The sequence below is a fragment of the Stylophora pistillata genome, chromosome 10, assembly GCF_964205215.1.
Source record: "Stylophora pistillata chromosome 10, jaStyPist1.2, whole genome shotgun sequence".
Taxonomy (NCBI): domain Eukaryota; kingdom Metazoa; phylum Cnidaria; class Anthozoa; order Scleractinia; family Pocilloporidae; genus Stylophora; species Stylophora pistillata.
Window position 1 is genome coordinate 13,796,832 of NC_142528.1, and position 23,219 is coordinate 13,820,050.

Here is a 23,219-nt window from a genome sequence, read left to right on the forward strand (position 1 = left end):
ACTGAGACTGACCCGCTCTCGCCTTTGCCAGAAGAAAGTTATCGTGTAGACACAAGAGAAAAACATGCTTTCCTGACTGAGGATGATGTGGGTCAACGGCCAGGTATCTCTCGGTGCGCGGTGTGCGCACTCTGATTGCATTGCATTGTGGTAGCGTTATTTTCGGTACGCTGGTAAAAGAGGTAGAAAAGGGTAAAGTCTGACCGAATATTCCGAATAAGTTGGGCCTTTTCTTTTTCTTTTCACTGTGGGTAAATACAATTTGATGTATTCTGAACGTGTAGAAGTACTTTTCGCGGGTATTTGTCACGTATTATATCTTTCTCAAGCACAAACCCAAGCACTGTATATTAGCCTGTAATTTGAGACCGGTTTTCGAGCATATTCAACTTCATATTCGTTCTACGTCGTAGTTTCAAGCCTATCAAAGATTTGTATGGCCACTTTGATCCTTATTCAATAGCTCTGAACAAAAGCGCTCCAAAGGTACAAATTTTGTGTGCATTTTAAGCGATAGTGTTTGAGACCTCTTGTGGAGCGAAAAGGCACATCGTTCTGTTTAGTGTGTTGCGTTACTTAGCGTTACTACTGCAAGGGCATTGATCAATCGCGCTATAAATCCACTTTCTAAGTTAAGGAAAAGTAAATGATGGCGTGTGTTATATGGTTTATCTTCTATCTTGATCATTGAATGAAGGAAAATTGATTAGAGCAATGAAAAGAGTCACTTGATCCATTAAAACTCTGCCTTGCGTGAGGCGACACGTCGGAACTGCCAGAAAGCAAAAGGCAGTCTAATGAAAGTTGTTGATAGACCTGTGCGTCTCCTACCATTCGCTAGCGCTTTTAAAGCTTCTACCCTCAAAGTTCAGCTCTTACTAGGACATCTCTCGATGACTTTCCTTTGCGATGTGATAATAAGGGTCAGTTTTGAGGTTTCATAATTCTACATTTGTATATTGAAGTTTGGCAAAGCCGGATAAGATTGTGTTATTAAGATTGTGTTATTTTATTTGCGCCGGCTATTTTTTGGATTTAAGAGTATACCTCTCTACTGAAGTAATAACTCCAGGCTTCGGTTGTTCGAAGGATGGATAACGCTATACACTGGATAAATCTCTATCCGGTGGATAGCGCTGTACGTTTTGTTAACACTTATCCGCTGGATAGCGATTTATCCATTGGATAGCGCTATCCGCTCTTTGAACAACCGGGCCCAGAAAAACGTTTCTCAAACCCCTCGTATAGGTTTCCTGTATTCTCGAAGGGTATTTTGAAACTCTTTGTTTTCACTAAACGTGGAACGCGACCAAGTCGTTCTTAGGAGGCCTAGGGCTTCCGTTTTTACAAATCCCGTGTTTACGCTTAGTGGATAAAGTTGGTTTACTTATTACAAGGCCTCTTTCTCTCTAATATGCGTTTACATGTCAAGGGGAAATTCAGAGTTGAATAACTCGCTTCTAGGAATATAATTACTGACTTTGAAATTACTCATCCCGCCATCAGTTGCGAGTTTATCAAACGCCATTGGTGTCGAGATTTTTAGGCAGATTGCAGTTTCGAATCTTTTTCAATAACGCCAATTGCCTACTAGGAACGAATTCGTCACAGAGGAACGGCAGGAGTCGCGTAGGCCCATCAAACGTTTTAACTTTCGAAGGAATGGCAACAGACTGTGAATTCCCATTACAATCCACGTAATATTCACGCCGTATCTCGCTGCCACCGAAGATGTTCGCTTCAACGCGTCCAGATGCAAATGCCTCAAGTTTGGTTCTGCGCAATTAGAGTGCGCACACCGCCTGGTCTACACTAGTGTTAATAAAACCTTTTGGCTAATTGATTTTGTTATTTCGTGCACAACATGGATCTCCACTATTTTAGTAGTTTAAAGAGAGAGAATCCTTCAAGGATAATTCGATGGCTTCAAAACCGGGGATTATTGGCCAATCCATTGCAGTCCAGCAAGTGCAACCAAGACATGATAATGGTTCAACGAGCCGATGCCCACGTTGACGGATTTCGATGGTAGGGAAGAGTATTTGTATCCTAGATTTTGCATGAAAGTAATTATGGATCAAGTTTTGAGGCCTCAGATATTTTAGTCTTCGTTTTGTAGTATTCCGGTTAAAGATTATTTTGTCGAAGTCGATGGAAACTTTTACACGAAAGAACGTTATCCTATTAAGACTAAGAAGCTCAGCAATATGACCATAATTATGGTAAGTTAAAATCAATCTCATTTAATATCCAACTTGATCTGTTTGTAGAAGGAAAATAAAAGAGAAAAAAAGTACCAAAAAAAGTACAAAAACCAAAACAGCCTCAACATAAGTACTTTAGTGAACTTCTGCTCGTAGTTTATTCTTCTTGAACGACAGGGACCAGGTGGGCCACGGCTGACGCCCCATTTGCACTTGATAAAATGGTAATCAATAGGCCTTTTGCAGCCGGGGTCACGTGATCAATATTAGATATATATTATGGGATACAACTTGAAGAATACTAGAGATGGAAAGAGCATATCGAAAATACCAAAACGACCAAGTTTGGGCCCCGGGAATTACAGAGCACTGTTTTTACAGCGGTTTGAACTTTCGGAAAATTTAGAGGATTTGTATGGAAAATGTTGCTGGAGAGCAAGGCCTTGCTCTCCAGCAACTTTTTCCATATAAACCTTCTTATTTATTACAAAATTCAGAGTGTCATCAAATCTCATTTTTGAATAATGGAGGCCTCAAACTTGGCTATTTTGTTATTTTCGAAATGCTTTTTCCTTTTCTGAATTCGGCTAAGTTATAGCCCATAATTTCATGAAAAGTAGGTCACGTGACGGCTTAGCTGCAAAAGGCCTATTGTAATTAAAAAGGATGTATGATTCCCTTGTCATCATTTATTCTCTTTTTCATTTCCCCCCCTTTTTTTTTATTGTGACGGATATGTGGATATCTAGATATTCACGCATCCCGAAAATTTTTTAAAACGGTAGTCTCACCTAGTCTCAATCTTTTTTCAGGAGATGCTTTACTTGCAAGATGAAACGAAGCATTAGGACAAATTCTTTCTTTACCAAGTTTCCGAAGCAATCTCTAAGGCAGCTCATTATGCTGATATACTTCTGGTCGGTGGATCTAAGCCGTAAGAAGACGACGCGGATGCTGGCCCTCTCCAACAACCTGGTTTGCAAAGTATTTCGTGCCTTGGAGGATATTTGTTCCGTGGAATTAACGACAAATCTATTCCTCCCGTTTCCAGCCGGAGGAGCGGCCGTTGTGAAATGTGACGAGAGTAAATTTAACCATAAAGCAAAGGTAAATTCAAAACTTGCTAAGTTTTAAGTAGCAGCATTTAATCAAACAAATTCCACCCGAGCTGACGTATTCGTATTTAAAAAAAACCCATAGAAATTTTACTCAAAGTACACGATTAGCAGCAAGATTTCAAAAAAACCTAGTATACGGCTTAAAAGTTGATAGTGTAAAATATTTAAGGGTGAGTCACTGTTTCCTGTCAAGTTACTCTACAAATATACTGTGCTGGAAAATCTTTGTTAAAACATTTCCCGATGTCTGAGGCAGTTACATAGAAAAAGCAATGAACGATATATTCTATGTTAGTACAACAGAGGAAGACGAGCCCCAGACGTCTGGGTGTTTGGTGTCCTATACACCGCCACAAGTCCAGCCAAAGGCTTCTACCAGGTAATCAGGCGTAGGGATCGGGCCACTCTTTAGCCAATTTTGGCCAAGTGCCTGCAACCAAGAAGCACTGTGTATAAAGACGACTGGGGAGCATATCGCAATCTACAAAGACACTTGCCAAATCGAGTCGCATATCATCGAGTTATAGTTCACACGGAAAATTTTGTGGATCCCGTAACTGGTATCCATACACAAGAAGCCGAGTCGGCGCGGACCAACTTGAAAATGCCTCTTAAAGCACGGCGTGGAATATCCCGCGATGACCTCCAGGCATACCTCGATGATAGAATGTGGAGACAGTGGCGAGGTCTTGACGACATAATCAGTGCAAACTTCTTGCCCGTGCTAGCCTCGCAATACACCTACTATACAGTACAGTAGGCTTCTTTTTGCAGTGTTATGAATTATGGATAAAGTACTCAATAAAGATGCATTTGTTTTCTCCAGAGAATATTCAATGTTTCTTTTATTACTTCCTTTCAACTCTGACCCGGAACGACGGAATGTGACCCCAAATCCTAAAACACGGAACGGATGTCGGGGTATGTCGCAAGAAGTTTGTACAAAGACACTCAAGCGCTTGGCTCATTCATCCCCACGATGAGAACGCGCGTGACTAATCGCTGATATGTAAGCCGTAAATTTTATAGTAAAATGGTGGTCGGTTTTGCGCACCTGGTCGCGAAGAAATTCTTGAAATTCTTCTTGACGGCTTCCCTCTGCTAACTTCCTTTTACCACGAGAAATTCCCACACGCATGACCCCATGCAGTCTCTCTTCACCTAGTGTTACTTATTCGTGGATGAAGAAAAGCTTGTATTGAAGGGCTCGTGCTAGTCTAAGTTTGTAGCTGGGGCTGAAAGTCGTTATATTTTGAGAAGGCTGAAAACGTTCTTGTGATGTTCTCACACTTACAAGAATATGTGTTCATTAAATCAATGCAGACGTGACCAGGAAACGTAGGTCAAGTTAGTTTTCACAAGCTGTGGGAATTTTTATTCCGCGAATAAAACTAACGGAAAATTTAGCATAACCAAAGGTAACTAAAAAGGTTTACAACGCAGCTCTCTTTCGTGTATAATGTTCATAATTATTTATAACAATCAGTAAACGAGGAAGGTGTCATAAAATAGTGCTTGAGTGAATCCCACTCAGACAAAAGTTACCGTAATTTTCGGCCGTTTCCCCGGGGTGCGTAGAAAACGAAAAAATCCCTTCAAAATCACTTGGAAACGTCTGCCAATTTTGCTTTTAACTACTCCAAGACACTAAAGGTGGGTAAAAAACAACACTAAAGGACACTTAAGGTGAAAATCAAACAGCGGTAAGTCAGAGACATCGATAGCTTTGGGCTTCAGTAACGACAACGCAAACGCCATAATCATCGAGCTGTTTGCAGTCAATGCCGCGGCCACGTCAACTGGTTCCGCAAACGTGACACGCAGTGATAATTGTACTTCTTTTGATGTATAGTTTGTTAGGGTTTTCTCGAAACTAGCGCACGTACGAATTTTTTTCCCGAATGACACACGCGAAGGTGCGAAGTAACCACAAACAACCCCAAGAGAGAGGCTACTAATATAAAATAGGCTCCCCATCACCGATAATTGCTTATTCCACAAGCATCAAGATGGCTAGCAGTGTTAGCTCTTCCTCTTCAAGCAGCGAACCTTTACCTTCAGGACGAGAAATTAGACGCGAATTGGTATGGCTGAAGGAGAAAGTTAAGTCCACCCCACGTGGGCACATCTGGGATTTATTGAATCGGGAAGGAGAGGCGCAGGATGGTCTGTTTCACCACGGGAATGACCAAAAAGCAGACTCGGGAAGCAATCCTAACAACTTTCCCAGGATTGTGCGGCTTTAAAGATAGAAAGTATGGCTTTCATTCTTTTGCTGGATTTACATAGAATATTCTTTCGTGCATCATGTTTAAAGCCGTTGCTTTTAAAATTAAAACTCGTAAGGAAGTAAACGAGTCAGCTCAGAGTTAGAATGGTCAAGTAGGTGCAAAAGATCAATCCAGTAATATAAATAAAATTTTGCTTTTCTCACCAAGTTACCAACAAGCTGATTCGTGTTTTTTCCTATTTTATAACCATTATTGGACTGGATGTTTTAATCTCGTTTTTCATAGGAGAGGTTTGCTGGCGCAGCATATCTGTATCTTAAACCTAAGCAAACAAGCGTAAAGAGAAACCAATTAAGTAGCTGTTTTTCTTATAAGTTTACATTTTGTGGTCTCTACTGCTGACTTTTTGATATAATTTTTAAGCATTCATATTTACAAGTCCACAAGTAGAGGTAGCAGGATGGAGAGGGTGTTAAAAGGCATACCCGCTGCAAAGTTAATTTTACAAAGATGCAGCACGACCACGAGAAAAAATTTAATCTTGGTCAAGGAAAAGCCAGGTAAAGATTTGAACATATTGAATTACTTTAATTACTATTCGTGATTACTATTCATTACTTTCCAGTAAAAAAGTAGGGAAAAACTGCTTGAAATATTGGTTAATACGCATTCATTTAGGAAAAATACATCGGTCTGAATAAAGATAACATTCAGGATAAGAACCTACCGCCACTTTTTAATTTCAACAGTTGGCAAATACATAATGGGTAGGCTCAAATGAAAATTAATCAGCGATGTTTCATGATCAGTATCACAACAGCACAACAGGTAATTCTGAAAATGCATAACAATCATTTTGAAATATGAAGTTGATATTACGGAATTCTGTATTATAGGTGGAAACTACCCAAATACCACTACCCCAAAAAAGGCAACAATTGAGAAAAGTGAAGGTACTGTATTCCCTAAATGTGTTTAATGATCAGTGCTTTTGGAAAATACAACTCGATTCCAGTCATCTTCAAATGAGTGCTTTAAAAGGCAGTTCACCTATATCGATGAGAATAAAAAAGTTACAGTGCTGTGTACGTAATATAGAACCATGTTCGTACTTGCATTCAAACAAAAATTGCTTTCCCCTAAAAATTTCATTAGCTTTGTACGTGACTTTTTCATATGTAAATGACGTCATTTAATATGTGACTTTTAAATTCTACAAGAAAGTTCCTTAAAAAGATATTAAAAATTAAATCTTAGGTGCTACGCGTGAATTCATAGTTGTTAATTATTTACTTGTTAGAGGTAATGTTTAATTTCTCTTCAATTTAGATGATAGTTAATTCAGTGACCTTTTTCGATGCTTCCAAGAGGTGCTTGACCAAAGAGATGTCCAGCCCCTCTTTGTGAATGTCGACTTCAAGGAGGTATGTGTTGATGACCCTTCATATTTTGCTGGTCAGTAACCCACAGTGATGTCCAAAATTGACAGCCACAATTACTGTTCTCAGATCAAGTGCTTTCTTAACATTTAGGTTTTGATAATCACCCGAAAACTGCATAATTTCACATATCAATGCATTGTTCTTTCTCGAACGTTTCTTTGTAAATGTAGATCTGCCATCAAGCTGCAAGAGCCAAGAAAGTGTTGGTCTTAGCCATAATTTACCCTGGGAACAATGAGGAACACATGGCAAGGTAAATTGCTTAAAATATTTGAAATATTTAAGTTCTCATGTGCTTCCAAAACCAGAAACACTAAAATTACCTTAAAAATCTTCAACTCATAAAGAATGTGATGATTTAGATTACTGATATCATGTTTTGAAGCAAATCAATCCGTTAAGAAACTAATGCCCCATTGTTGTAATAAATTGAATTCCTTTTTCCCCTTGGTTTCACCTAAAATAGGTTGTTAAAGTGCTTGGCACAATTTAAGTCTATCTACTTGTGGATTGAAAGTGCTAAGAGCCAAACTGGAAGGCAAGGTAGTGATATTGTTGATTAAAATATCTACCAATACCTAATCTAATTATAGTAATATATGCATAGGCTGCGAGAATTGGGTTTAATAGAATTTTATAGGTTTACAACTACACAATTAACATTTGTGGGTAAAACCAATGTTGATAATGTTGACGTCTAGAACCTGTCTATCTACTAAGAAAATTAAGAATCCAGAGCAATTCTCCTTTCATCAGAGCACTACCAACATTTTAAACACATAGCTTCCCCAAATCAAAACATAACATTCAAAGTCATTAAAATACTTGACTATTTTCCTTCTGCAGTAAGGACCACATTTCGAAGAAGAGGTCCATTTAGCGAGTTGATGATCCTTACTCCAAAAGTAAATAACCCCAGTCTGAATCTTAGCTTTTCAGGTAAGTTGAAACATTTTGCCAATCAATGACAATTATCAAACCCCCTAAACCCTTTAACTCCCAAGATCTGATTGTTAAATCTCTCCTCTAGCTGATACACATTTCTGGTAAATTAGTTACAGAAATTTGCCACTTAAGTTTAAAAAGTTACATGCTAATCAACTGGGAGTTAAGCAGTTAATAAAACAATGAATGTATTTCTGAATTAAGGCTGTTGTAGAGTCTCAATCTACATATTTTCCTTCCTGATGTGCGTCATTACAAAAAATAGCTCATGCTTATCTACTCTATGGAGTGAATTGGTTTTTGAGAAATTCATATAACTTAAAAATGAAAAGTGTAACATTTGAAAAATTGCTTCCTTTAAAATGTCTCCTAAAATTGTCCCAATAGTTGTTAACAATGTTTGGTTTTACATATTGTATCAATATTGAACTGGTTACCCAGTTTTTAAACTTGTAGTTTTACAATCAGCATCAGACATTTTGTTACACCTAGGAGAATCCCTGAAAGATGTCAGTGATGATCAAATGGAACATACTAACTTTAAAGATGACAAGGACATGAGAGAGCAAAGACATGACATTGAGGAGAAGAGTTTAAGTGAGGGTAAGATTAAACAAACAAAATTCATTAAGTTTCATGGCTGGTGAATTTCTCCAGTTTTCTAATTTGCTCAAAGCATTCCAAAATGGGAAATTCCAATCCCACATGACCATTAGCAAAAACCTATAAACAACTGACGACAATAATTTCTTCTTACTATCCTCACAGAACCAGAAAAGAAGAAAAAGAAGACCCGAAAGAGAAGAAAAATAATGAATCTCAGCAAGAAGGAAACGAAAACCCTAGTTAAAGTGTAGATGAAGTTATTAATAAGTGTAAAATTTAGCATGCAATGTCTTGTATATTGAAATAGCCTTAACTTTTCTTTTCAAACCTGTCAAAAAGTTTCCTTTGCAAATGTGATGAGAATAAATGATAAAAAGTTTTCCAATATGTATTAGTCAATTGCAATCAGGCCAGATGGTATTATTTGACAACATTTTCCAGGGGCAAAGAGATCAACGAGTTATAATTATATGCAACTGATAACAAAAATTTTTGTTTTAGTCATCATGGTCATTATGCACTTATTAGCGGCCATCCCGGGGGGAGGGGGTGGGGGACCCCTGGGAATTTCCTAACCCCCCTAACCAACAATAAGATTGTTCAACATAAAGCTACCAATGCCCCTCCCCTGAGGACAAAGAAGTATGCTCTACTAACTCAAACGATGTAATGTTCCAAAAGAATGTTATTTGCCACAAACAAAAACTTACTTCAGCTTGTGTTTACTATACAGGGCTATACAGGGTCAAAGTTAAAAACATCCTGGGTGACTTTTTGCCGGCGACTAACTAGAAAAAGTAGTAGAAGTAGTTTTTTAACATCTGTAGGTATCAATGGTAATAACCAGTCCCCATGGTCTGGATCTTTTATTCTCAAGATGGCGGCAATGGCAAAAATCCAGTGGGTCTTTTCCCATGTGTCTTGTCTCGGAAGTGCAAATGCAGTTCAATGCCCCCGTCCTGGAACAAAAATTGGCGACAAAAGTCTATTCCCCCGTATGACCCCAGGGTCAACCCCCAGGATGGCAGCTGCTAAGTGCATAATTATTAACCTCATTATTTGTTTCTTAAAAATTCACAAACAATCATTTTATAAATCAAAGCTCTTTTTCTAAAACAATCCTTACCGAAGCAATCTCATCTCTGTAATAATCTAGAAAATTTCCCTAGACATAAACATATCAGAACATTTTTTCATGGCAAATTAGATTTGTCATTTTGATTTGCGTTTACTTTGATGAGATCCATAAGATAAAAGATGTTTTACGACGAAAAAATTCATTTTAAGAAAGAAATGATCATATACTTTTATATCATATATCCTATGAATACAGTCCTCATTAATTACTTGGGCTTTCCGAAGGAAACGCCGAGATAAATTCGGCTTTGTTTCTTCTTTTTTTTTGCCTTCGGTCACAGAACGCAGTTCCACAACGGCGCATGCGTGAAATGTAAGAGCATGCGTAGAATGAATCTAGAGCATCTGGTTTAAAGCAAGAAAGCAATGGCTGCCTTCGTGGACAAATTCCTTGCTTGATGCACGCGAAAGAAATTCGATGGCTCTTACGCCCAATATACATACAAAGCCACGCACCGCACGCAGTAGACCCACACTAAGCCTTGTGGAGCGTTTTGGGAACGGGTCGGTCTGCGAATTTCACGAGAGATCAATTTACGAGCGATCCCTTACGAGTGAACCTTCTATCAAGAAAAATCAAGCGAAACCTGCTATATCAAAGAAGTTATCTCATATTATGTTTACATGTAAAAACAAACACGTATTTAGACGTGATCGAGAACCCAGTAGAAGAGTACCGGAAGCTACTCTGAAACGTCTCAGAAGAAAGGGCAGAAAACTGAAGGAATTTGTTTACGAGCGTATTCGTCCAAGTATAGTTAATAGAGGGGACTGGTTATGAAGGCCGGCATACATGAAAGGGCCGGCCTATTGTTCGGCTCCTGAGGTTGAAACGTACCGTGACGTCACGCGAACGTTCACATCCTTGATTTGCACTACAAGGAAACATTGGCGGATAGTAGTGAACTTTTTATTTTCGGAGACGATTTTGATGCCATTTTAGACATTTTAGAAGAAGAGGAGCTAGATGAATACTTTACAAAAGCTGCTGACGATGTAAGTATTATAACCTTCCTCATCAGTTTAAAAAGCGAGAGAAAACAACTGTTTTGCTATTACCATTTCGGTATGTTTGACAAGATCGAGTTCAACTGTTTATCGTGCCTTTATGTTGGGTATTCTGTATCTTTTTTTTAACATCGTATCTATTTGTAATAGGTCGAATTCGATGACCTAGTATGCGAACTGTGTTCCAAGAAATGTAAAAGCAAGGTTGGGTTAAAGCGACACAAAACAGCGAAGCACAAAGACCAAAATAGTGCAGATTCGTCCGAAAAGCCGAGGGAAACAGAGCAGTTCACCTTCGAGATTTACTGTGAAATCATCCACAAAGCAAAAGCCGCAATTGTTAGAAAGAAATTTTATCCAAGTTCGATTAGAGAGGAAATAAATTCCTACCAAAAAATCCAGCAAATGGAGGTATAAGCGATCATTGGGTTAGCCCACATTACCTAACAATAACCATACAATTTGCATATTTACGGAATGATAAAAGGTGTTTTAATGACTTAACCCTAACCCTGAAAAGCAGCCTAACCCTAACTTTTTCATCTGATTCTACATTAAATAGACCTACTTGGTTGTTTAATGCTGAAAAATGGATTTTTCACAAAAACCTTGCTGCTCTCTCAAATGGACTTTTATAATTATAGAGAATACTACTGTACACAGAGATACAAGTACATACATTTTATTTTTGAGACGTGAAAACAAATAAATACAATTCAAGCCACAGTGAAATGTTTTTTTTTTGTTATATGGTTACTGGTGTTTTGCCACACAAGACAGAGCAGTTCTTTGTTCTCCAATATTCTTGATGCGGAAATGAACTATCACTGTCGGCGAACAATGGACCGACAGGCTTGGGAATCGAGTGATGAACTATTTTGCTAGATAACTCATAAGGCTCAACACCGGGACAGATTTGCAGGCTATTGATAGATTTGATAAGATCTGAGACAGTTATATTGCAAACTGATCTCAAGTTTGTAGTATATATTTCATGGTCTTCTGGAAGCAGCCATCCATATACAGAAATTGAAAACCCAAGGCTGTCATCGATCATTAGCTCAATTTCTGGAAGTATTACTGCTGCTGTTTTCTTTAGAAAAAGCAGTCTATCGCTAAGTTCATTCACCGTCCATTCCTACAATGTTTTCAGCGTTTTGACTCTTTTACATACTTCAATAAAGCTGCTATAGTATTTCTTGTTGACTTCAACCGCAGGTTGATCTTGCACAACAGACCTCAATGGTCATGAAGGACGGTTTACCAAGTCATGACTTCTCTTTGGAAAATTTAAAGTCAGTAAAGCTCCAAACTTTAGCTTTTTCTTTACCATTTTTCCGATGGAACTGAAATAGAAATAAAAGAAAATATTAATAAGAACAAGCACGAATACTGCAGCTGGTACTGCAGTAAGCATGTAGGTTTGTGAGCTGGCCAAACAGAATTGTAAATACAAAAATTACTCGAATACTTACATGTTTCGATATCCTTTGGATCGAAATGCTTCTCACATGTAAATACTTTTCCTTTATCGATTTGACTTTGGAAATCTTTGTCGATAATTCTTGTTTTGGTCAGCTGATTCAGCCACTCTTTGCGCCATTTTTCATACTCGGCATTTCGCAGGGAGGGCAACTTAAAAATGCCGATTCCTTTCGTTCTACCACATGTACCGCAACCAAACACGGCACAGTTGTCGCCAGGCATTGTAATTTCGAGTTTAGATACTTAAATAAACTGTTCCGGTAGACAGAACTACATCATGACGCTTTAGAAACAGATCAAACCACGTACACAAGTCTTCTAGCTCGCCGCCATCTTGAATGTGTGTGCACGGTCACGCTTGGTCGGCTTCGATAAACTCGAACAATAACCTAGCTATCTGATGTATGCCGGCCTTCATAACCAGTCCCCTCTCTTAACTATGGTCCAAGCATACTGAAGTCCTCTTGGGTATGTTGTTAGGTGGAGGTTAGAAGAGTTACAAGGAATGTTTGTAAGCTTAGTGCAAAGAAGGCAAGATTACATGAAATTACACAACGCGAGAAGTATTTGTTGAATTTTTCTGTGAGGATATATCAAGAGTCAGACACGTGCATCAAACTGTTGTAAATTTCAACTGAGGTCAGATAAAGAGAAAAACCATGGTCCTACTCCAATGTACATTGACACTAGCAAAACAACAACGGCAACGTAAAGCCAAGCTAATGAGTTGGTATTTGGACAAAATTCAGGAAAATGATGTGTTGCTATGAGTTTCTGCTCTTTGATTTACAACAACAAACAAGGAACCAATTCTGCTATTGATCTTGTGTCAATAATGAATATTGGAAATCAGTTGTATTCAAGTTTGTCTCAGTTTACAAGAAAATCATCTTTAGTGCAGAAAGAATTACCCACAATTTTTTAATGTGTTCGAGAATGACTATGAACCTCAATAAAGTGAGAGTTAAACTGGTCCTATTCATCAAGAAGCTACAATAGAAGGAAATCAGTACTGTACCTACCTAGGATAGAGCCTTTCAATCAATTATTTCTGAAAACTTCAACAATTTTGACTTGAAAATATTCGATTCTCATGTAAGGGATATTTATGGTAGAAGCCATCCTCAAGGTACATGTTTACTGCTTCAAATATCATCACTGAATAGCTTACTACATTATTTTCAGAGTGTACATAACAATGATATATTTGAGTTGGAAGGAGTTAAAATTAATAAAGTTCAAAATAGTACCTATTATTCAGAGTCATGCCTGTGAAACAAGAAAGAATCTGGAACCTGCTTATTAGCAGATTTGACCTAGATGATGTTACTCTTGAGAACTTTAAATCTGTTCTTTACGGTTATTCCTCGTGGGCTCTAGCAGTAAACTAAGACCCGGATTCTCCAAGGAGCTTCAAAGGCATGTGTTTGAAATTTAACACAGCCAGGTTTTTAGACCAAGAAATTAGCTGCTGCATGTGATTTTAATTGCTACTTTATATACTTCATATATTTATGATATTTATTATATATACTTTTATATATTATCTATATACTTTTAATTACTTTTATTTTCTGGGTCTGCAGTAACTGGCTTAAGCTGTTGCGGTGTCCCTGCCCAATTTTATAGTTATTATAAGTGTATTGTTACATTCTTATTACTAGTGCTTGTATATCTTTAGTTTTTTGTATTCTTCAGGGCAAAGCTAATAAAATAAAATAAAAATAAAATAAATAAAGTTCAATGTGAGTTGTGCTGTGGCTGTCCATTCACTCTGCTAATCCATAATAAAATCATGTAGTTAATAGAATTCAAACACTTTTTCTGATGTTATTCAGTATGGCAAAAGATCATATGAAAATTTATCTTTGAACAAGTATGTACCGTCAGATGATTTGCCAAAAACTGTTGATGTTTGTGGAAATGAAGTAGGTTTAGATCCTAAAAGTGATCACAGTGAAGGAACATTGTCTGATTCAGTTCAGAGCAAATCAGTTCTTGAAAATCTTGTAAGAAATAATAATGAATGCACAGGGTTTTCGATGAGGTTTCCAGTTTTTTGTATGACATGTATTTTTAACCCACCAAAAGGTCAAAATACGTGTATTGCCTCTTGGTATCTAATGAAAGTCAAATCCCTCTAATTGAATATACTAAAACTGTAAATACTACTACTTCTCTGGTTGTGGCCATCAGCAATATTCAATATTCAGAGAAGTAATATTGCTTCAATCAACTGATTTCTGAAAACTTCCCTTGGGTGAACATTTTGCAACAAACTTTGACTCGATATCAATAATAGATAAAAAAAATTCCCTTCTCCTTGCAGTTAAAGGCAAATACATTACCTACTCATAGTTCATAAAAGCCTTGAAAGTCTTTGAAGATGCTTGAATTCAAAAATAAAAAATTCAAGGTCTTGAAAGTACTTGAATTTGAGGACTAGAGCTTGATTTATGCAATGCTTTTTCTTTAGCAATTTTCAACTTGAAAATTGCAGTACTTTAAAGGAAAAGCTGAGAAAAAAATTAAATAATTTTAAAATTGCTTATGGAAACCTTTCCAAAAAAGGTCCTTCAAAATACCTACAACTTGACCAAAGTCATTGAAAAGCCCTTCAATTTCAACCTTTGGCATCTGTTGGAACCTACCCCTATATACTAATATATTATTTTGATTATTGTCTAGTCCCATAACAACATTCATTACACTCTAGCAGACAAAAATAAAAACAAGTAGACATTCATGACCGGAAATGACAAAATTGCGTGACGATAGTAACAATGGTTATAGGGAAGTCCCCTAAAGATAACTCCAGATGTACGATATAGAAAGCCTGAGTTCAAGTAGCTCTGCGTCTACTTAAAAGGAAAAGGTCTAAAACAACAAAATATGATGAAATATTCCTTGCATAATGAATATGAAGTTCAGAATTTAATTTTTAATTATCAAAATTTACATCTTTCATGGTTTTAATTTCTGGCTTCCCTCTTGCTGTGCAAGAATGAAGTAACTTTAGTAATGGGACAGGATCCGAAGCTTTGAACTTAATTTGACACAGATATATTCAGTGCTACTTTATGTGCCGAGATTTATGCTACAAGCTCTATAAAAATGGCTTCCCTCTTGCCGTGGAAGAATGAAGTAACTTTAGTAATGGGGCAGGATCCGAAGCTTTGACCTTAACTTGACATAAATATATTCAGTGCTACTTTATGTGCCGAAATTTATGCTACAAGCTCTATAAAAATATCGGTTAAGGCCTTCCCTGCACTTTACCATCCCAAGAAAAAGAAAATAGAGATTACCTAAATGTATTGCAGCAAAATCCCAGTTAATCTTGAACCTAAAACTTTACCCTGTGAAAAACTATACATCTGCGCATGCGCCAAGAGCAAAATTTGGCACACGAGCCTCGTTTCGCAAAACGAGTCTCGTTTCGACAAATGTCACGTTTCACGCGTCTCGTTTCTACAAATGAGTGGCGTTTCTACAAACGAGTCTCGTTTCTACAAACGAGTCTCGTTTCTATAAACGAGTCTCGCTTTAAATCGTTTATCGAGTGACTTATAAACCGTGACGATTTAAGATCCAGTGGTTTCCCAGAAAACGTGAGTGATCCATTCCTTCTTCCACAATAAGAGGGATGACAGAAATTAAAACCATCTCAAAGATATAAATTCTAAGTTAATGAGCGGTTGTGGTATCACATCTGCAACTGGTATATTTTTTCAGGCCCGAGGCAAATTTCAGAGGGGGTGACAGAGGAATTACATTCATTTTCAGTTTTCTCTTCTCAGCAATAGTGATCATTGGAGCAAACAGTGCACGGCGAATCTCAATTATCACTTTCTTACTTGTCTCACGTTAAACTTTCATCTTCTTTGAGAGATCACCAAATGTTTTCAGTTTAAGTTTGGTCATTGCGTCGCAGAATTTTACCATGGAGGGTCTCTACCATATTTAGTTTATGATACGCATAGTTCGTATATCTTTCCGCTTTCGTACCGAAGAAACACGTACTTGTCAAACAGATGAACAGAATTGACACTACAAGCAGTGGTCACATACTTCTTGAACTGCCTTTTGCACATATCATCATACAAATCGTCAATCTCACCAAATAAGCTTTCAACGATACTCTTAGACTGCTTATAATTCTCTCATTATCCAGGTCCCGAATCCTTGCCACGCCAGTCTCATAAGGGCTTCATACACGAGTAAGTCCCTTTAGAACTTCTGCAATAGAACCTCCTGCTATCACATCACACTCTACACACAGTTCTCGCAAGCCAGCATCCTGGAAGCGCTTGCCAGTGATGGACAACATGGTGCATGCTGAGTGGAAGACTTCCATTTTCATAACCATATCTTTAAATTTCGCGCTTTGTTTCCATTGTCCCTCGCTTGCCTTTGCATACAGTGTTAAGTCAAAGACGAAGACGATGCTCTTTAAGTTGAGCGTGTTCTTTACCTCGAGGGACTGCACTAGAACCTTGTGAACGGTAGCCATGTCCGTAGCAGGTGCATCCATACTCGGGAGATACCTGTTGACAGCCAGTGAGACAGTTGAACCTCATTAAGGACAGAAATGTTAAATCCATTCTAGCCACTGGCTTTTTAGTTCCCGCGCCAGAAAGGGTCTCCTCCAATCTATCTATATTATCCCACGGGAGTGTTGCGTTGATATATGGCTTGATAGTTTCAGGCAAAGGAACGATCTCGTGCCCCCATCAGTGTGGCATCTGGATAAGTTGAACATTGTTCGGCATACGATAACAGTATTTGCTTGGATGGTTTTTGTAATCCTGCCGTAACTCCTTAAATAATGTCCTGGCCAAAAGAGGTAACAAGGCGCCGGACGCGATCAGAATATTCTGCTGAGATGTGTGTGTTGCCAGTTAGGAGAGTATAGAAACGCATCTAGTTCTTCTGAAAGTTTGACTGCACTATCACACAGCTCGGTAGATTTCGGAGGCCATGACATCTTACTAATATTTGGGTGAAGTGCATCACAGAAGTACAGGCCAGCTTAAGCTTGCTGAATTTCCTTGATTTGAGATGTAGAAATGTTGTAATAGAAGCTTTCTATTATCCAAGAGCATGTAAGACGTCAGCTTCTCTCAGATCAAACAGCTGATAAGCCTTGGATTTTGCAATAGATGTGATCGAAGAAACTCAAGATATTAGTCAAAGATTTGTGATGGCAAAATGACTTGTTCACATTCGATAACCAGCTTTCGAATATTTTTAAGTATGTAAGCTAATTAGCAGAAAATAATACTTAGTATTTATTTTGTTTTCTTTTTAATAAGCTTTGACTTTTAGAAGCCTATAATCACTCTAGATTTTGGGCAAAGTACGCCATAAAAACATGGAGGTTGCACAAGAATTTCAATGCACCTACCAGGCAGCGATGCCGCCATCTGGGTAAATTATTCATGATGCCTTTCGAGTTTCACTATGTTTTGATTTAGTTTTCTTTCAAATAAAAATCGTAAAATTGTGGCTCTGAGCCAATAATGTATTATGTTAAAGATACTGATTCAGGTAACACTCTCATTTTCGCCCCCCCTGAGTGGTGATGAGAACCTACTTTGGCCCATGGACTATTTTTGTTGCTGACAGATGCGTTTGTTGTTAGATCCAAAGGCTGTAACAGATGAGTCACGTTCTTTGGTACTGCGACAACGTTTATGTTCAGCCTTTCCAGCTCGCTCAGGACTTTATCTGTACTTTGTGCGTTGAACGCATCCCATACCAGCAATGCCTTTCGAGTTTCAGGGAGGCCTAACTCTCCTTTGACTTTAGTGACATACGGGTATATTATTTTATTTACCAGAGCCATTGCTTTTCATTGTAACTAAAAAAAGAACCCGGCTGGAAATTCAACCTGCGGCAGTGAACGGCTTGTCTTACCAGTGTAAATGAGTTGAAATGGTAATATTTGTTAACGTTTCCGCCAAAGTAACAGTAATTCCACGTTTGTCACTACTCCCTTTTCTGGATACATGCTTAGAACTCTTCTCTGCCATCGTGACGTTATCCGTCGGTAGGAACTTAGACGGTGTTTGGTCAACATTTAGAATAAGTTCATCGGGAATTTCATCTTCAACTATAGCGGACACTATATCATGTAGAAACGTTGCCTTTACTTCGAGCCAAGTTGCTTTGGTGATAGCAGGCCTTGACGTGGTTACAATCCTTCGAGTCAAGTTCATTCTCTGGTACAGGGACTGTAACCAACCGTTGGTAATCACAAAATTTAAATACTGACCATATCTTCCGAGATCACTCTTAATGAGACCCATCAAAATGCCATAAATAACATGCTTGTTGATAGTCCGTCCTGCAATCCTTGTGCTGACAATGAACGCTCGGAGCTTTCTGTCAAGCTCATCAGGCAGCAGTGAGGATCTCCCTCTTCTCTCAGAGATTTGAATACAGTCACTCGAACTCGTATTTTTCTCTTCAAGTCGATTCTTAACCACCCAGGGTTGTAGAGTGCTTTCAGTCAGGTTTGGGAAGTCGTGTCTAAAATGTTTTATAGCGTTTACGGTCCCATGGCTGTTGGCATATTTGGCAATTTTAATTTTCTTATCTTCGCGGTAGGTCTTTCTCTTTCTCTTGACTTGCGGCATAGATTGCACTTCTGTGACTATGCTGACATATTCTGAATGAAAAACTCCAGATTCTTCTCTGCTAAGGAAGAATAATGCCTTGTGTATTTGATCCCTCTCTTGTGAAATACATTAGGATTGACATGTCTGGTGCGTTTGCGCTTAAGAAATTTGCGGATTTCCCCGCTCATATAAAATTGAACACGAAGGATCGAAATCCACCAATCAAATCACATCTTGCACTTTACTGGCTTTCCATCTCGGAAACGGCATGTTTCCTCACAGGATCGCAAATTCCAGTCTTCACGTGTTCCCCCTCAGACCGGAAAACTGTTGACCATTGAAGATAAAGGTAATCGCTGTACAAGCCTAAAGAGCTCGGTTCTTCATTTCAGTAGGCCAGTGAAATAATGAGTGGTACAAGTACGGATGAAGCCGTTCCCACATTGAAATTCAACACTGCTTTAAGAGGTTATCACGTGTATCGCACAAGCTGGAAACCATTTTTAAAGCAACAGCTCACGTTCAAGCAAGAGAAAGACAATAAACACGACCAGTTTGCAGTTGCTGGGCAAACAATATTGCCAGGAACCATATTTCCTTCTACTGTCGGACATATTCCAATAGAATTGAGGCGATATATTTGGCACGCACTGCAGAGAAAAGCTGTCATAAAAGGAGAGGTCACTGCGATAAAATATAAGCCATCTCCACTTGTTCAAGGTGGATTAGAAATACCTATTGCGGTGACTGTGAAATGGGATGACAAAAATGCGGAAGACATTTTGCGCAAGAAAGTTGAAGAAGTGAGTTATTCCCTCGGAGAAGACGATCGCTACACTGATGGATCTAAGGACATTTTGAATTTAATATTAAATGACGATGCGTACACCGACTCTGACAGTGACGTAGAGGAATTGTAGCTTTGCTCATAATAAAGGTGTCATAAAATAACGATGCTTTAAATTAACGTAATTTTAATTAAAAATGAGGTAAATTAAGATACATAAAATTAACAGGCATTGTTAATTTCCTATAATAAGGTACTTAAAGGGGAAAAAAGTCTAAAACAGCAAAATATGATGAAATATTCCTTGCATAATGAATATTTAATTATTATTTATCAAAATTTACATCTTTCATGGTTTTGATTTCTGGCTTCCCTCTTGTTGTGGAAGAATGAAGTAACTTTAGTAATGGGACAGGATCCCAAGCTTTGAACTTAATTCGACACAAATTTTCAGTGCTACTATATGCGCTGAAATTTACAAGCTCTATAAAAATATCGGTGAAGGCCTTTCCTGTACTTTACCATCCCAAGAAAAAGAAAATAGAGATTACCTTAACGTATTGCAGCAAAATCCCAGCTAATCTTGAACCTAAAACTTTACCCTGGGAAAATCTATACATCTGCGCATGCGCCAAGAGCAAAATTTGTCACATGAGCCTCGTTTCACAAAATGACTCTCGTTTCGTCAAACGAGTCTCGTTTCTACAAATGTGTCGTTTCTACAAACGTGTGTCGTCTCTACAAACGAGTCTCCTTTCTACAAACGAGTTTCGTTTCTATTCACAAACAAAAACAAACAAGTCTCGCTATAAATCGTTTATCGAGTGACTTCTAAATCGTAACGATTTAAAATCGAATGGTTTCCCAGAAAACGTGAGTGATCCTATATTTCCATGGTAGAAGAACATAAAAGAGGGGAAAAAGTTTCAGCTCTAAGAAAACGCTTTTAAATCACTGCCACATTTAACTCAGTAACCTAATTAACAATTGGTAAACACCACAGCGTATACTATTGAGTTATGGATGCACGCGGGAAGTTGCTAAGCACGAAAGAAGCGTAAGAGTCGCTCGAGGCGAGGGAAAGAGTTCCCTTTTAGTTAACAAATCTTACGTGACCAGAAAAAGCAAGCGCGCGCAGAAAAATAGTCTTTGCATTTGCTCACGTCAGCAGCGTACACCCATGGGCAAATGGAGGACGCTAAATTGACCAATCAGAGCGCGCACTTTACTTTGGTTATGTTATAACTCGATGTATCAGACGACTTCGAGATTTAACTGGTAGTTTGTCTACCGATGGTAGTTAGTCAAGATAGCCAGTTTGAAAACTAATCGCGATAGCTCAAACCCAAATAACTTCGAAATCAAACAGTAACTACATGTTAAAAATAAACAAATGACTAAATCATGACTTAACCAACTAAATACTTCTTAACAATCTTAGAGAGATGTCCTCCTGTTGTAAGGTTCTCATCAGTTGTGAACAAATTTTTGAGACTGAGAAATGTTACGCTTAAGCAAAAGCAAATACGGAGCAAGTACTTACTCCCGGGTTGGGTGGGGCTCCCGAAATACACCTGTTTGTCTCTAAGCAGTCTTTCCTGTAGATCAGTGTTTCTCCGTTGACAGCATCGCCTCGATTTTGGTGAGTTTCTACGAGTAGAGTAACTCTCGCTCGTTTCGTGGACATTCTTGGGCGTGTGAGTAGTTGCCGAAGAGGTATCGGGCGATTTTCTGTCTGCAAATGGGCGAGATGATCAACGCATTCAGCACCAAATTAAAAGATCACTAATTTCAAATTGAAAACGTGCATTATTATGGTGGACCTTTCGAACGTTTAGATAGCGTTTAATATAAAGGTAGCACTTCTCAAAATTAGCTGCCGGGCACTTCAAGAATACTAGAAATGGGAATTACACAACAATCTTTCCGCTAACATTCTCCAATATTCTGTTACCGTTCCCTCTTGTTATGGTACCAGGTGCGCGAAAGAAGAAAAAGTTGTTCACGCAGCTCGTCACATAACCAGGTTTTCTAAGTAAGCTTTATAAAATAAAAACACAGCTTTGCACCTTCTAAAAGGAGCCACAAAACGGTGGGTTTTTTCAATTGCACAGAAAAACAATTCGCAATTAAAGAGAGCTTCCTTCCGCGCGATAAAATTAACCTCCTCCCCTTATAAGGCTCTGTCATTTTCTAATGATTCTCCCTCATTGGCAATTAACAATCTTTATTCCTCCCTTTATACTCTGTTGGCGACGAATGATCCCCCCTCCGTTCCCTCAAGAAAACCACTTGATCAAACTCCCCTCCCCCTACAAAAAAAACCTTCAATCACCCCCAGGGGATATGCAACGAGACTGGTTCCTAAGAACCAATCTACGAACACCTAGTAGCTTGACACATTTTATAGAAAGTTACCATGTGACACTGAAGTCTGCCTTGGTGTTGTCGAGGTGACGTGTGTAGTCAAGGTATGGGAAGTTTCAGCCTCTGTGCTGCGTTTCCTTTCGTGCGTAGTTGAGCTCTTAAAATGTGGTGTCAAGGAAACTGTCTTATTTTCAAGCGGAGATGGTGTAATCGAGGTAAAGTTTGGAAAAGGAGGTATCTTCGTTGGCAAACTGGGTGACTCTGTGCTGTTCGTGTTGACCCCGTGGACTCCGTCTTTTCCGTTTGAACCTTTTCTAGTGTCTTTATCGATTGAACCTTTTCCAACAGATACGACAACAGTTATTCCAACAACGCTGTGTCAAAAAGAAAAAAGAAGAAACGTTCAATTAATAGTTTTACCTCGTCAAATTATACCTAAAATAAGCCTTTTAGGAAAGCTATTACACTGTACAAAATATAAGAAACAAAAAATTGCATTCAATATTATACTGACACATATAACAAATGCGCAGCAAGAGAATTTCTTCCCAAGATATTCTTTGGCTAGTAATCATCACAGTCAAACTGGGAAAGGATGCGAAAGACGCAGCGATTAAATTGAGGATGTTGACATGATAAGAATTCAAGTTTTCTTAACTGATTTAAAGGAAATGTGAGGCATCTGGAAGGGAGAATTGCGAATTTGACCTCGAGAGCCAAAATTTTCATCTTACCAGAGAACCACGGCGAATATGAGAGACACGACAACAATCTGCATGAACCTGGGCGAGCACCATCCTGGCTCATCATGAACAACTCCGTGAGGCCTCTGTTGGGAAACAAAAATCCAGGACCAGGTTGTTCAATACACGGTTATTGAGACAAAACCCAACAAAACCTTGGCTCTTATACACGCTCTTCTTCATGAGAAATTAAAGCCAAGGATAACTTTTAACTTTGGCTTTAACTTTTAACCTATTAACTTAACCCGTGCTCCATGCAGTTTGCTTGCTTTCACGTTATTTCTATAAGTATTTCGATTGAGTGTCGTAAAACCAAAACCAATGTAATCACAACAACCAATCAAAACGAAGTGTCAAAAGAAGCCAATCAGAACTAAAACAATTTTCTAAAGCGCGAGAAAACGCAGGTGACCCAGTCGCGATTTAAGTGAGTTTTGAATCTGATTGGTTGAGACCGTTGCGAGAGTTTTCTAGACCAATCATGCGGAGGAATGAAGTTAAACCGAAGCGCGGGAAAACGCAG

The 23,219-nt window shown here is 38.4% G+C and overlaps 1 protein-coding gene and 1 pseudogene across 6 annotated transcripts in view; one reads left to right on the forward strand and one right to left on the reverse strand.

Annotated features, from left to right (window-relative positions):
• LOC111338629 (myelin regulatory factor) overlaps positions 1-23,219 on the reverse strand; it is a 54,752-nt gene that overhangs the window by 12,823 nt on the left and 18,710 nt on the right. For 3 of the 6 annotated variants that reach the window (XM_088737080.1, XM_022945144.2, XM_022945145.2), the window contains exons 23-25: positions 22,688-22,782; positions 22,005-22,327; positions 21,130-21,321 (exon numbers count right to left, since the gene is read on the reverse strand). In XM_088737080.1, the coding sequence (XP_088593206.1) occupies positions 21,130-21,321; positions 22,005-22,327; positions 22,688-22,782 (610 nt within the window). Of the gene's footprint in view, positions 1-7,037; positions 7,221-11,870; positions 12,038-21,129; positions 21,322-22,004; positions 22,328-22,687; positions 22,783-23,219 lie in introns of those variants that run through there. The other 3 variants (XM_022945146.2, XM_022945147.2, XM_088737081.1) reach the window with 3 other exon arrangements.
• On the forward strand, positions 3,105-4,082 carry LOC111338631 (uncharacterized; annotated as a pseudogene).